The sequence below is a fragment of the Hetaerina americana genome, unplaced genomic scaffold, assembly GCF_022747635.1.
Source record: "Hetaerina americana unplaced genomic scaffold, ioHetAmer1.1.p SCAF_9, whole genome shotgun sequence".
NCBI lineage: Eukaryota > Metazoa > Arthropoda > Insecta > Odonata > Calopterygidae > Hetaerina > Hetaerina americana.
This window is the reverse complement of record NW_027287538.1, coordinates 26,518,637-26,535,494: the sequence shown is the minus strand read 5'-3', so window position 1 is coordinate 26,535,494 and position 16,858 is coordinate 26,518,637. Positions and strand designations below refer to the sequence as shown.

Genomic DNA, 16,858 nt, shown 5'->3' with positions numbered 1-16,858 from the left:
GTGGGTGAGAGGGGGGGCGTAACTGCGGATGGGATTTAGCACCGGGATATGAGGGGAGATTGGGGTGGTGCATGCGTACTTATTGGATGTATAGGAAGCATGCCGAGGAGAGAAAGAGGACTCCCCCCGCGAGAGTACCCCCTTCTCCACGCCCTCATCCCGCCGGCCGCGCCACTGTACGCCCCAGGGGCGAAGCACGCAGTTGTGCCGTCTCGACGTCGCGACAGTGATGGATGGCCGGCCTTAAGGAGCGTGGCAAGGCTGGGAATGCCGGGAAGGGTAGCCGAAGGAGGAGAGGGTGGAGATTGCAGGCAGGGGGGTGGGTGTGTGTGGACGGCAAGAACCCTCTCCCCTCCTCCCCCACCACCACCATCCCTTTGGCAAGGATGCAAAAGAGCCGGGGAGTGGAACGATACGAAAGTGGTGTGGGAGGTTGAATGAAGACGAGGGATGGTCCAGAGCTTGAATTGGTCTCCGCCGTGTGGAAACGCGCTACCCTCACACTCCCCCCCCCCACTTCGCCCCGGGTTGTCCTCGCGGGCATTATTCCCCGAAATTGGGTTGATGCTCGATCCACGGCTGCGAAATCAATGCCGCCGACTCTATCATTGCATTTGGTGCAATCGAGAAGGGTGGGACTCGGGAATAAACTCGTGGCCCACGCCAATCTTTCGATTTGCCAATGCTGACTGACGATGATGCCACTGACAAAAGAACTCCGGCGATGCATTCAACGGCTCTGCGTGCTCTATATAGCGAGAAGGCCGTTGAGGTTGTCGAAATGTAATCCAATCATATCGTGCCCGACCTTTCCTAATTAAGAGGATTTGGCGAAGAATTACATTTATTACGGCTAATAATTAGCGAACGAGGGAGGGTATGGGCCTTTCACACTATCTAAGACATCCCCAAACATTAAATTTTTTTTCTAAAATGTGCTCGTAAATTTTAGTACGACTTGGGACAATAATAATGCATTAAATTGGAAATAAATGAATATGAAAAACCAGGGACAAGAAGGGCAGATAATATAACTATATGCTGGCAACAGAGGATGAGATGATACACGCGGATCACAGACTAAAAAATATCTTGTTGGTATGATATGTAGAAACAATTATCATTTCTAAAAGTACGCTCTAAAGAACGAATAACAATACATTTTAAAGGAATGCCTTATCTTCATCACGCTTTTAGTTCTTTCAGTAGTGTATATTTTAAGAAGTACACTTCTTAGGCATTCATTTTGAAAATTTTTAACTCATTAAAACAGAGTTAGAGAGATATTTATGCATTTCTGAACTCGAATCAGTTTAAATGCTCAGTACATAAAATGTATAACCAGAATTCACTAAGCCGGGGTTTGGAGAATTGAATATATATAGTCCGCAAAAATTGGGTGATGGCTCTGTAATACGATATGGACATGAACAAGTTGGGAGGGTGGAGATGGAATGGAAGATAATGATGATTGAAAGGGAACATGTATCTACACTCCGAATGCCTTTGAAAAACAGGTAAAAACGATGAATTTCCGTAACATAAAATAGATGAGAACTAGTACGTACATCAATATACCTGGGTTATTAGAATAAATGCCTTAACGGATTTCAATTCCTGCTCTTTCATGCAACATGCATGATCGTGACTTAAAAACGAGTTAGTTACATTATCGTAAATATCCAATATTTCTCACCAACGTCAGAGAACTACAAGTAACAAATGATGGTTGATAAAATGAGATATAAAAAATAGGTACGAATAATGTAGTGGACGCATTAATGCAAAGAGCGACCATATAACTTAGGATTAGACAAACTACGCGTGGTGCGCTAGCTCAGGAACGAAGGGACGACCTTAATGCCTGCAAAATCTTGAACTCTATGCCTCCCACTGCAACGCATTAAATCGCCATCATAAATATTGCATCAGTGCGTTTAATTTGTAAAAATTTAAATGGAAATAAATTTTTAAATTCAAATACGGTCATGAGGAAATTTGCACATCGAATTACGAGCAAATTAATGCATTTTCGGTTAACTTTACGGATTACTTATGTGGTGTAATCAGATCGCATCATTTGCGGAATCATGGAAGTACGCTCGTCAAAATTAAAAAAGTCGAATATCCATGAACTGATGCACCCATTTTTATTGGCTCCATATCTCATTACATTCAATTATGTTCCGTAATTACATTTCCATTGCTTTGTTCAGAGAGATGTTATGCAGTTATCAAAATTCAATTCTAAAAACAGCCTTTGTGGAGAGCATTGGGAACCATTGTCTCCATACTTTCGAATGTTGGAGAGTAGAAAATGTCGTCACTGTTGATTTTTTCGTTGCGCGAATTAATTATAAATGAGAAAAACAAATGCTAATTAACGAATTGTGAAGAGTTCAGATAATTAAAATTCACCGCACCATTCCAGAATACAAAGACGAAAATCAAAAAAATACTCCCACTCGATTATCATTTCATGCACATATCATTAGGATAATAAGCTTAGTTAATGAATATTTTGGAAAAAATAGCCCTTTAATTTACGAATAAAATAAACGTCGATGGCCCGCCCCCAAAACTGGCACCACATTCAACAGACACGAGATAAAAGCACAGCGTACGTGGAAAAAGGTTGAACTATTCTCTCTGAATAAAATGATACCAATTTTCGATCTATCTATAAGCTTGCTGTCCCCAAATCTCAGTGGGATATGGTATTTCACTGTTCCGCAAATAACTGTGTTTGTAAAACGCAAGGTAACATTATATGTATCCTAGATGTACTCACAAACCATGAATACCAATCAGAAGTGATATCGACTCCTATATAAGAAAATAAGTGACTGAGTAAACTATTTTAGACCAGGGGATCTTGTTTACTCAGTATAAGGACAAATTCAACGGAAAGCAGAGACGAAGCAGTGGATTACAACTGCCTTGTTAATCATAAGACGTCGACACGCTTTCTGAATACAGAAACACCTGGAAAAAAAGACACCACGGTCGCAAAAATTTTCTCTCAGACTTCCCTTCCCATGCAATCCCTCACCAATCACCCAATCTCCACGTGCATTCCTTCCCGTTCGAATCCAAAAAAGTAAAAACAGAAAAAAGACAACAGTCAAAGAATGAAAGATGATGATGGAATGGGAGATGGTTGCGATTCGAGCCACCACCTCGAGACGTTAACGTGACGATTGAGGATTTTTTTTCTCCCCCTCCCTTCCCGCTCCACTCCCCCGTGGAAAGGGGCGGTGTGGAGGGAGCGAATCTCCAACGCGAAGGGAGCAGGGGGGTGTCGAAAGGGGAAGAATCGAAGAGGGGCTCGGGGCGGGGTACTCACCACATCCGGAGTGCTGGCGCCGTCCGTGTGTGAGGTGGAATCTGCAGTGCTGCCCCGGTGGTGGTGGTGCGCGAGGTCGGAGGAGCCGTTGGTGGAGGAGGCGCCGCCCCCGCCGGGCCCCAGGCTGTCCGGGCCCGGTTTGGCCGTCGAGTCTCGCTCGTCGATGACCAAGTCAATGGGCATTTTGCCCTTGAGGCAGCTAATGTACCGGTGGCAGAAATTGTCGCATAGTTCGTGAACCTGATGAGAGACAGGAGAAAGAACAAGTTAGTGAACATTTCCATTCCGTGAGACAAGCAGACTACCGATGACTCTAATCGGGGTCGGAGACGCATGGAGTGCCTGGAAGACGGATTATTTAGGACGGGAGGAGAGTGAATGAATCTCACTCGTGTGCTCTTGATAATCCAAGCACATAAATTACTTCAAAAACACTGATTTACGAAAATTTCAAAAATTAATTCTAATTCCATCAAAAATAAATTGTATAACTCCTATACGGCTGGCCAGACGGTAATTAGGAATAGGATAACAAATCATCATATGTATATATTTTTAAATAAACATATCAACACCAGTAAAGTTGGAAACGGACAGGGATGTTGGACGTAATGGATGGAGATACAATGCCCGTGGAACAGAACGGTTAAAAGCAGTGCTGGGTGTCAGTTTTTGTCTTATTAGTGTGTGCGTTTCTAAATATACACATATAGTACATACATAAATTTGTTCACCATACGGCGGGTTTTCGGGTTTGAATGTGGGTGCATACATATATATATATATATATATATATATATATATATATATATATACACATATATATATATATTGTATATAAATAAGTATATATATATATCCATTATATAATATCCATTATATATATATATATATATATAATCCATTATGTGAATGTTTTGACTAAAATATAAACATCTAGGAACAGAACCTCTAATTGAGGGCTCCATTTCAACGCAAAAATAAATTTGCTACAAATATTCATTCCATCTTGCTGTATTTGCACTTAATAGGAAATAAGCACGCACGAAATCAAAACAATAATAAAACCCAGGAGTGCATATGATAATAACTTTCACGCGAAGTAGATGATATAAATAAAAACATGACTATGTCCAAATGAGGACTTTTAACCACCGCAGAAAATATAATGCGACCGATGTATCGGCAACCCCAACCCCACTCCCCCCCTACACAAAAATATACTACATGAGATACATAAAATCCCCAAACAATAAGAAAACATGGTAGCACCACAGGGGAATAAAATCGCAATATATATATTTTCAACGGCACATAAATCGTGGAGTAAGTTATTCGCAGCGTTCACGACATTTTATATCAGTACGCACACGCCTCGTGATAAAAGAAGAAATGCAGTTTCATTTTTTAAGCCCTGTCATTCGGAATAGAGAATAAGATTCAGCTGTCGGCCTAATGCTCGAGCCGTCTTTTTTTGCTACGAATAAAAACGGGCGTGAAAGGGGGTATATGCTATGGTGAAAGTAATGGCGAGATTTATAATTCGCCACCTTTTGTCGAGGACAAGAATGAGCGTTAAGGGCACTCAAGGAGGGAGCCGAGGACGGTGAATTTGAGGAGTATTCACGGTGCTAACTTGGCGACCTACTGCAGGTGAAGAGACTAGCGGCAACGAGACTGCTTTAGGATAGTATGCATAAAGTCACCTGCACGGTTGCGAATGTGCGAAATCAAACGTCTTGCTGTTAAAATTGACAGTCCAATAATGATGTTGGTGCATGATAATCCCCCTTTCACTTCAAGTCTTGCGGAGTCGTATTGGATCACCTTGACCCAATTCGACCCCGAGATGACACCTGTTCTTATTAAAAAGGGTCTTAAAGAAACGCTGCTCGAGCGTTATAACTTGAATGGGTACTTCGGTAAAACGGCGCCTTGCCGTATTTTTTTATGAGTGATCCAGTGCAATAAAACAAATCTATTAAGGTGGAGAGGGCATGGGAAATATTACCCAGGCCGTAAGCCACTTGTTTCGAAATTCGATTTTTTTTTATGGTCCACTCAAGTACAAACTTGCACCTATAAAATTTGCTGCGCCGGACGGGTAACGATAAGCTCCATGGTGGGCTTCAAAACTATTTAAGAAGCTTCTATAAAGCCTGACATTTTATCAGCAGTGGTAATTCATTGCCCAAGATCAAAATGGAACTATGACCGTTTCATTTGGAAAGGGTGCATTTTAGCGAATAATGGAAGAGTAAATTATGATACAATCTGTTCAAGAAAGTTCTAAGCACTGGCATATATACCTTTTTTAGTTTGCGCATCAATCTATCCAAACCTACATTTCCCATCTTCATATTTGCAAGATTACGTAAATACAAGAAAACCAAAAATTACACGGTTAACCTAATGCAAAAGGGAAAAATACTTTTAAAAAAACAAGAAATTCGAATTCAATCTATACGATACTGTAAAACTAGACAACACGCGATTAATGCAATATTTTTCTTATTTTATTAAATTTAACTCACAATATGAAATCAAGCATGGCCTTAATCACGCTAGCTGGAAACAAAGCACTTTGACAATAACACCTGAACTTTTGCCATCTTAAATATTCTTTCCCTTGCCAACCCAGAGGTCGTAGGTTCGATTCCCGCCTACATGAGTTTACCTCCACCAGCATGGGTGTTTGGATTCGTATTCGGAAGAAGATACTATATATCCTCAATCACGTCCAGATAAAGACGTTAAATAAATACATATTATACCTGGTTAACGCTGAATATGAAAATGATGCGGAAAATATACTGTAAGAAACTGAAAATATCGTGCCCACGTTAACCAGCTTGCGTGGGGAAGACACACAAGCCAATGGCTTCAAGAACTTGAACTCAGTGTGCATTCCGCCGCTGAGAATGTCCCGGTGACAATTTTATTGGTCACAAAACCGAACGCAATGACACCATAAAGAATTCCTAGGGATGGAGAATAGTGGCACTTTCAACGGAGTGGAAAGAGAAACGGAAGGAGAAGAAGAAGCGAGCGGGCCCGTCTCTTCGTCCAACCGAGTCGAAGTTCAAGACATTTTAGTAACACTAACTTCCGAAAACCGTAACTTTCAACACCTTTGCTAACTGCTTGCGGTATGAGACTGCACTTTCCTTACGGGGCGCGCACATACAAACTCTCCTCTTTCGAGAAGAGGCGAGGGAAGTTTTGGTGAGCAGGGGGGGGGGGGGAAGGGTAATGGATTTCCCATATCTAGCGAGAAAAGAGAAGGCGATAGTAAAAGCGGGCGTCTGAGGGGAGAGAGTGGGGAGAAGGAAAAAAAAGAGAGAGGGGTTGAGGGACTTGTTTGCCTTTGCCCCCCCAATACTCTTACTCCTCCACACTACTATACCCCAAGCTACCCCTTCCCTCCACACTTTCCTTGGTAATAGGGACCCCGAAATGTCCTCGGGGACGTCTGCTGAGAGGGGAGAGGTTGGAGGGACAAGAGAAGACGAGGGCAGCGGGTACAATGGCGGAGGGTGAATGGGAAGAGGGTCGCGGAAGAAACTATAGCGCTGCAAAGAGAGCAAGGAGAGAAAGAGAGGGAGGGAGGGAGAGAGAGATAGGGCAAGAGAGGGAGGAGGGTGGGCAGGCTTCTGAATGTGGATTCTGGGGACTGTAATAGGGGTGTAAAGATGTGGAGCAACAGTTGGGCTGTAGCCGTAAAGCTGCGTGAAGAGCGGAGAGGAGAGGCGGCGAGGAGGAAGATGGGGAGAAGGATATAGCAGTGGTGAAGAGGGAGGGACGGAGACGGCGGTGGAGTGGAGGAGGTGAAGATGAATCCGGAGTAGAGGAAGAGAAAATGGGAAGTAGTGGAGGAGAAGCAGTAGTTTTGGAGGAGAGATGAGAGGAAAGATGGGACATTTTATGGTGGAGGAGAGATGGGTGTGGAGGAGATAGCGAGAAAGTTTCCTGAGGACTCTCATCTGATGAAAAGATATCACCCCAAAATCTGGTTTGAAGCGGATGTAACGCGAATGATTTCGGCCCCAGAATGTTCGTCTTTTGTTCGAAGGACTGCGTACAGGAAATGTATATATATGTATGTATGCATTATTGTTCGATGAGATAAAGTGAATCCATTCGGGTTCAAATTGAACCCTTTCACTTCTAGCTAGTTAACCTGATGCATTATTAACTTCAGCCGTCAGCACTCTTGGACACATTTATCCGGCAAATCAATTATAACTCACATTTACAGGGATTTAACGACAGGTTTTACTTATTTTAGGCTCAACATAAGTATTACATGTTTTATTTTTTTCTAAACAGTTATCTCATGAAGATTTCATGCATAAAAATGACATTGAAATTAAAGTAAACGTCCTCACACTTAACATGTCATTTATAAAATTTCATCAAAATATCTGTGCAGTAAAATATTTTAAAAAATTATACCGCCCCCCTACCATTGGAGACATTTCTTGAATAATATATGGATGGCATAATATAAGATTATTTTGTAGGGTGCATTCTTTGCATTAACGAAAGTTGCTTACGATAAATGCCAATTCATTCCCAGTATGAATCTTCCTAATGGCAATGATATTAATAAATCGGAAAAGTACTGAGAGGATGCAACCCTATTCGTCAAAAAAACGCAAGCTTTTTGCTGGTAACATGCATTCAAGCATATCTAAATTGGAGTAATGATTCCTTCGATTCCGAGACCCAGGTTCAAAGAACTCCAAAAGCCGCCTAATTTCCCGTGTCCGGCCCCAGGGACTCCACGCCTGAAGATTTCTTCCCATATCCTCTCTCCCTTACCTGCTCCCCCCTCCCAGCTTTAACACCGCAGTTACTTCCCCTTGTTTACTATTGGGCTTTCCTTTTTAAATCCCAACAGCGTCATGGGGGAGGAGTTGGTTGGGAGTTAGGACGAGAAGGGAGAGCGGGAACTCCCAAAATGGAAACGAAGGACGGGCCCCCCTTGCCCCCAAAAACCTTTTCCCTCTTCAAAAGACCTCCGCAGACTTTTGTCACCAGGTATTCCATGGATTACCTATCCTTAAACCAACCAAAACCTTACGCTCCCTCCGCCCCTCCTCCTCACCTATCCTATCCCACATCATTCCTGCACCTCCACACAGGCATACACACACATACGGACACATTCGCACGCACACACACGACCCCACTCCCGAAAAGGGCCTATCTAAAGGGCAGGAGAGGGCAAAAGGGCCTTATCCCAAAGGTACCGGATACCGCAGAATTCTCACCGTTCTCCACGCTTGTGCCTGCGGGGTAGGCGCTCACAACTCTTGGTTGCTACGACACCCCGGAGGGGTGTGGCGAGCCGAAGGGGAGCGGATGAGGGAAGGCGGTGGAGGGCGGGGAGGTAGGGCGAGGTGAAGGAGTGACAGCTATTGCCTCTCGGGGTGGGTCGGTGAGGCGGCGTTCGTTCGTGCGGAGTGCGACGGAGGGAAGAATGAATGGAGAGAGGCGAGGTGACGAGGAATGGAATGAGCGAGAGAGAGAGAGAGATAGGAATGAAGAGTGCGGCAGGAATGGGAATATTTAGTTCAGTGGGAAAGAAGTGGGCGAATACACGGACATTTCCAGCGGAAAAGAGTATCTCCGCAGTCAATCGGCGCATAGGCCGCGAAAATCGTTAACTCACGTGAACAATTTAGGGAAAAACGGATTGATGAGACGTGAATTATTTCGCCGCGTTGTGTATTATTGATTCGTGCGAGAAAAGAGAAGATAATACAAACAGATATCTATGAAACATTAAGTATACAATCGACAACATTGGCTCGGTGACTTCCGAGCGAATTCCAAAAGTATGGCGATGCCCTGAACCATTACCAATGATGCATTACCAAAGGAACATAACAATAAAATCAACATTGATACTAACTTACTGCACTTAAGATCTTTCACAACGAATATTTTTCATTTCAGCTGCCGAGAATTAAACCTGGCCTAAAGTTTTCTTCCATGGACGAAAATTAACCGCCTATGAATAACTTCCTCTATGAAGAGGAGTTGTTGGAGACATAATATCTCAGAGACATCCATTTTTGGAGTAATGTGAAAAAACAGATTTTACTGCTAACACATTAAATCCCAGTTGTATCATCTACCATCACACATACGGCTCCTCAACTATTTGAGATTTTAAATCAGATAAGCATTAGCACATTTATAGCAATCTTAACTTCACACATTACCATGTTGAAGGTTACGAAAAAATATTTTCTCGTCATGCAGGTTAACACATTTGTCTAAACCAACGCAGCAATTCAACAGATAATGAGCTTTCAAAGTGGAACATTAGGATATGAGGTTACATCTTCTAAATGACAAGAACATACTTATGGTTTACGGCACGAATAAAACAGAAGACGAAACATTGCGGGAGGGTAGGGGAGAAGATTGGCCACCCTCTCCTCGCCGACCCCTTTCCGAGTGTTCCAGAGGGAACGGATCCAATTCGCGAAGCGAGTTTCATTTATTGAGGGCGTTGTCTACTCGGGAGCCATCTATCCCTCTCGTTCTCGTTCCCTCTCACTCACTCGCTCTCCATCGCATCCGTTCTCTCCCTTCCCGGCTCTCCTCCCCACGTTCATCCGCCTCTCACCTCCCACCCTCTCGCCTGCCAGCCTCCCATTAGCACTTTCAATTCCATCCGTGCCGCCGCCCCATACTATTTCGACCCTAGGATTCTCCCTTCAGCCCCCCCCCCACCCAATCGCACGACGCCCACACGGCTACAACACCGTGAAACTCGCCCATACTCCCTCCTCCCCACGAAAGAGCACCACCGCATTCTGGAGCGTCCAGCCCAACCATTCTCCGGCGACCCTCCTCGCCGCCTCCCACGCTCCTTCTCCCGTCGGCCAATTCCTGCCGCTCCCTCGCCCGCGATCCTGGGTGCGGTGTGGAGTGTGCGTGAAGAACTAAAAACTAAAGCCTCCACCCACTCCCCCCACCCCCAGGCACTTCCTCCTCCTACTCCACTCCCCCAATCCGTCCCGGACCTGCCGTGGCCCGGTCCCATTCCAAACTCCCTCCTCTTCTTTCTCCTCGCACGCACCCTTCTCCTTTTTAATTCCAAATATTGTGAATGCTTCGGATTCCACGCGGTGAGCGGCAGGGGGGTTAGAGGTGGCCCGGGGAGGTGCTTTCGCAGCCAGCGCCCCCAACCGTCACACACAACCCCCACCCAGTTCGCTCCCACGGGAGGATTTCTCTTCCTAGCATTTGGACTGGCATTAGTCCCTCCTTCGCCCTCCATATCACCTCACCGCACTTCCCCGCCATGGGGATCCAATGCCTCAGTGATCCCCGCAGCGAAAAGAAATAAAAAATGGTTACAACGATTACACTTAACCTCGCGGGGTATCGGCCAAGAAATTATTTTAAATCGTAATACGCCTTAATTAACTGAGAAACTCCGAAAGGCGTGTGCCAATTATTCCGTCCTGACTTTCTCGTGCAGCAAACCGTTTGTAACTACTGTGGATCTACTGCGATTATCTGTTTCCATCAGTTAATGATACCCCTGTACCCAGAAATTAGGCTATGCCACCTTGTTGACCTGAAAAATCGTTTCTTTATGTGCGATTAAACGAGTTTTAGACACAATTGCTTAACAACATCACATTAAAAATGTTATGAAGCACCACAAACATATCGCACATCAAACAACGGAGAGAGGTATTTTTAGATTAAAGGCAATGAAATTTTATTATTAATATCTACATACATAGTATTATTCCATCATCTACCACAAATTCACAGTTTTCTGCAAATTGGGAATTCGAAAACTGATTTCGAACGATGACAAAAATATAAAAGGAAAAAGATGATAAATCGCCCAGAGTTTTGGAAAAAAAAGCTTCAGTAAGAATTCGTGCCTTATTTCAAAGTAGAAAATTATGAAGAAACTTTTTCTTCCACGTAACTGGAGAAATAAAATGAAGTTACTTATTCGTGGCATCCGTCACTTTTTCGTTGCCAGGAAATAGGTGTAGGCTTGGCAAAAAGATTTAAGACCATAAAATCTTTTTCAGTTTCACTCTATGAAAAGGGCGGTAAAGCCAATAGCAGAAAGGGAATCACATAGAGTTAGCCTTTTAAAGCAAGAGCCGCAAGTTAGGGAAACATCTCCCTCCGCTAACATGCAAATGTTATCAGCATGTATTTCAAATTGGACGGGAGGACAGAGTTTCCCGTCCATACCCGTATACTTATAAAGCCCTCAGGTCCCTTTCCCAACTCCACCCCGCCAACCATCTCTTTTTCATTCGCGCCATTAGCCCTACGCCAGGAATAAAAGACATTTTCTTTTCGCAGCCCCAACAACTTCCCCCGGTTCTCTCCCCAACCGAGAGCTCGTAAGGATAATTGTTTGAATGCACACTCCCTTGAGCACGGTCGGAATCCCTCATGCAAAAGATAGAGGGGGAGGAGGAGGAGGATCGGAGCAAAAGGAAATCGGGAACCCATGCCCGGGTGCCTCAAGACAATGAGATTAGAGGGTGGGGTGAGGGATGGCTAGGGGGTTGGAGGGGGCAGATAAGGGTTGAAGGGGCGGAGGGTGGGTCGGGTGGGTGCGTGGCGGGACGGTGGCGTAGTGACGAGTGGGAGAAGGGGAACAAAGGCGGGAGAAAACGTCCCGGGGATGAAGCGGGAGTGACGGGAGCGACGACGCCCGTGGAGAGCGGACCGAGCGAAGGAAAGGACGCAGGCAAGCTGAACTGATAATGCCCGAGAGCTCATATTCATTTTATTATTCGTTTCCCTTTTGGGATCTCCCCCCTGGGTGATTGCCCCACGGAATGGTAACCTAGCGTGCATCAATATGTATAAGGGCTATTTATCACTAGTACGACCCGGAAAACATTACGTGTGCATTGGAATTACAAACTTGAACGGTCCCATTTTTGGCAGAAAATAAAATTTTTGGCCTATGGTGCAAGGGAGTAAATCAAAATTTCAGGTATTTTTGGAGTAAAATTATAAAAATAAAGCTTTCCTGGCGCAACTGCGACACATTTGCGTTCCTCAAAGTGTATGCGTGTGTGTACACAAATATATGTATATGTATATATATATATATATATATATATATATATATATATATATATGTATATATATATGTGTATATATATATATATATATATATATATATGTATATATATATATATATATATATATGTATATATATGTATATATATACGTGTATATATATATGTATATATATACGTATATATATGTATATATATATGTGTATATATATATATATGTATATGCATATGTATATATATATATATATATATATATATATATATATATATATATATATATGGCTTGTGAAATTCACATATCAGGGTAGGGGGACCAGTTCTTTTCCCTGTGTGCAGAAAAAATAGATATATAATTTGAACACCACCGTGTCATAAGTACCCGATTAAAAAATGCCTCACTGAATGAATAATCCTGGCATTTTTTCACACAAAATTCAAATAAATGCCTATTAGTTAACTGACTGCAATTTTATTTTGCATATAGAACGTGATAACCACAAAATTCCAGGAGTGGCATGAAAATAATTTTCGGTGCAACTGCCCTTGGTGAGATGGCCGACGGAAAATGCATAACCCTCGGCAGAGGAAATGAGTTGCCATTGGCGATGCAAATGCAAGGGAAAATTAGGATTCTTCTAAATATACTTTTCAAACATTGAAATATTTAGATTTATGCCTTGTAAGCTAATATGAGACTGAAATAAGTTTTTCCGACATACCAACCCTTTTGACTTAAACTTCTACAGTCGTTAAAGCTAAGGATAGCAAAAAATGTAAATGTGCATAGGCTTAGTATTCACGCAACAGAAGCAAGTGAGGGCGTGTCTTTCACTGACATGCTTCAGAGAGTTGAATTTCAACACGCAAAAGTGGAGAATTAATTCTTCAATTCAAAACGAAGGACTACGGTTTTCCTTCCGTAAATATCTTCTTAATACCTTCCGTAAATATTCCGGAAAATATCTTTCAGCTCTCAGTATGTGCGGGAGAGAGTGTCCATCTTCAATATGAGATCACTGTTCTTTTTATGGCAAATTACTTCGAACCTACGTGAGAAACTCAGAATCCAGCTTCTTTGCATTATCACCGAAAAGAAAGGGTTGGTATCTCTAGAGGTGAAAGGAGTCCGGAGAAACCAGGGTTTGAGGGAGAGTAGGGATCCTACCAGTTTCGTGCGGATGTGCACCGGGGCATGCAGGGAGGACGGGGTGCAAGGGGCGGGCGAAAGGGATAGGTCTTCCAGGGACGAAGGGTGGGGGGGTGGCAAAGAGGAGGAGGGGTCGCGAGAAGGGAGGTGGGAGGGAAGGGTGGTGGTGACGTGGTCTAAAACCGGGGGGGGGGGGACTGGTGATGACGGCTGATGCTACGGAGAAAATACCCCCTCCCAGCCACCACCACCCCCCGCACCTCCTGAAACACGCCATCCACCCCTTTTCCCTCCCCGTTTCAAATCCGACACATTCCATCCAAACACCCTATCCTCCTCCTTCCCCCAGACATCCACCCCCTCCTGAAACTGCCGTACACTCCGACAAAATCCAAAAACGACTCCCGCTATGATTAATTGTTTTAATCACTTTGCGAGTGGCAAGAGGGAAAGAGCGGAGAGGGTTTACGGGGGGGGGAGGAGGAAGGGGGACGGTTGGTAGGTGCGGGCGGGGAGAGGGGACGAGATGGAGGACGAAATTTCCATTCCGCCTCCGCGCCATTTTACAACCCCTTCCCTCCTCTCTCTCCTCCCTCAACATCCCTTCATTCTGGTTCCCAAAACTTCCCCACACCCTTTCCCTCACCCGAGCCACACACACCCCCGCTCCAAACCCTTGCCAGTCTTGTCCCCGCTCATTCTCTTCCGCACGATTATCTCCATCCCCTCATTTGCCACTTTCCCTCCTCTCTCTTTCATCCACCCCCGCTGCAAACCCTTGCGACTTCCAACACGCCACCACGCTCCTCCCCCTCTGTCCACATGCACACCCCCTGCCATAAGCCACTCGCTCAGGAATCCTTCCACATGATCCGTGGAGGCGGACGAGTCAGCATCGGGACGCCCAACAAACGGGATGGGAGATCGGGGGAAGAGGGAACAAATCCACATGAATACCCTGGCGCGGCTGGGAATTAAACAAACGAAAGGACACGCTGCCGATATACACTTCCGATAGCCGTATTACTGCGTGGAATCCAGTCGCGAATTTGGGCGTGTTCCTACTCAGACGTTGGAGGAGCATGCCTCGGCGAGACGGGTTGGGGCCTGCTCATATCCACTTGGATGGAGCAAGGTGATGATAAGCTCAATTTCGGACAGGAATACAAATAAAACTTCTGATTGTAGCCTGATAGGGGTTCTGAACGCATACGAAATTCCGGTATATTTGATATTAGACTCTGTTTCGCAGTAACAATGCGGGTAAAAGAAAAGGAATGTAGTACAATGATAAAGCTTAAAAAATACTCATGCACAGCATAGTGTGGACGCAATAGCAATATTGGGCTTCTTGTTGATTTTCCACCCCAGCACTTCACCGTGGGATTGATTCATGCGAAAATACATGACCTCTACATTTACGAGAACATGATATCCTGCAAACCAACGGGAAGGAGTGTGGCAGGGGCGTTTGTCACAGAAGATAGCAAAGACACGGATAGCAAAGTGAAAATATTGTAGAAAGATTTGACGTGGGATCCCCTCGAAAAACAAAGATTGATATTTCGGCCGAATGGCAAAGGTAAACTTGACATCTTCCAGTTTTACAAAGGCGTTCAGGACATTTAAAAAATCATAAATTACTCAAGGACTTCTTCTTCTCACGGAAATTACGGGATAGAAACAGCAGGGTAATAGATAGCAAAAATTCCACTTTCCACCCTCTGCCTCTAGGGATCGATTAGTTCAACTCAATTACACGCACTTTCACTAACCTCGTGTGTTTTGCTATCAAAACCCTTCCCGCGTGACCGCATTAGAATGCCATTAAATAATGTACATGTATTTGCATGCGTGTTAGTTGAAAGGATTTCTGCATGAATGTGTACGCCACTGTGGGTATAGGTTTGCATGGATGTGTTGATTTTGGATGTGGTTTTGTTCTCTCTTCTACGGATGTTGGCCTTACACCCCCCACCACACGCCCTTGCAGCGGCTTGCGGGGTATTATGCAGATGTAAATGAATTACTATGGAGGACACAATCATCCATTTAAGATTAGAGTGATAGACTGTGGTACGGATAGGTTTACGATGTCTTCTTTTTGAAAAATATTAAGAGACAGTAAAAGCTGCTACTCACGTCAACTAGAGATAAATTAGAATCATCATTACGTACTACTTAAACAAACAAACTTGGCCACGAGAGCCTGCCTTTGCCTTAAAACACCATCCTCTCCCCTTTTAGCAGCTTCAGTCTTATTCCAAACCAAAAGTTTCATAAACTCATTCAATTATTTTACCAACTTCATACATCCAGGCTCTCTCTTTTATGTATGGAACTCTTCCCAACAACAATCTCTCCCGTCTCCGCAATTTTAATAAACATATCAGACAATTGCGCCGGATATTGACCGAACCACCGATGAGGGTTCTTGCACGAAAAAACTATCTAAGTATTGGAAAACATGGAAACAGCATGTTGATGTCAATTATACGTAACGAGAAAGTCTGCCGCATTACTCCCCGGATTAATGTGGCCAGGGACTTCACTTCTTTTTGCGAAGGAAAATAATAATTTTTCCTATGATCCGAGAAAAAAATTTAAGACCAGCGGAAAAATAAAAAAAAACCATGTCGGTTTAGGGAAAAGTACCTCCATGGACAGAAAACCGCAAACCTGCTCTCGTCTATCCATCTTCCTCCTCCCACTCCTTCATCACCCGATCCCCTTCCCAATTTCTCCCACTCGTTCCCTGCCCGTGTGTGCCCTGAAACCTCCCCCGCTCCCCCACCCCCCTACATTACTATTCGCCCCTTTCCTATTTTTTCACGCCCCACATGTTTTCGGACCGGTGTTCAAACATTTACACCCCGACCCAACGAAACGACGCCAACTCTCCAAATAAGACAAAAGAAAGGGAGAGAGAGAGATAGAGGGAGGAGAAACAGAAAACACACGAGTGTTCTAAAAAAATTAATATATAAATAAAAATAAAAACCTTAACACACGGAAAAAAATGAAAGTGGAGCGGGAGAATTGATGGGGCGGGGGGGGGGGGGGTTGAGGGCGGAGGCGTTCCACGGAGGGAAAGGGAAGAAAAAAATATTTGAGAAGCGCCCGAATAAAACTGCGAACCGTGGAATAAAAACGCATTAACACGGGAGCGTACCAACACAACACGCTAGGTGTCACTCCCTCTCGTCCCGTCATACTCCTCCCTTACTCGGCCCCCCTCACACATCCCACAACCACCCGCCGGCGAGTGTG

General features: G+C 44.2%; 1 protein-coding gene across 1 annotated transcript in view; it reads right to left on the bottom strand.

The window, feature by feature from the left end:
* The window catches only part of hth (Meis homeobox homothorax), an 834,894-nt gene that overhangs the window by 674,585 nt on the left and 143,451 nt on the right, over nucleotides 1-16,858 (bottom strand). The window contains exon 6 of the mRNA XM_071597689.1: nucleotides 3,347-3,586. Coding sequence (XP_071453790.1) covers nucleotides 3,347-3,586 — 240 coding nt within the window. The remainder of the gene's footprint in view (nucleotides 1-3,346; nucleotides 3,587-16,858) is intronic.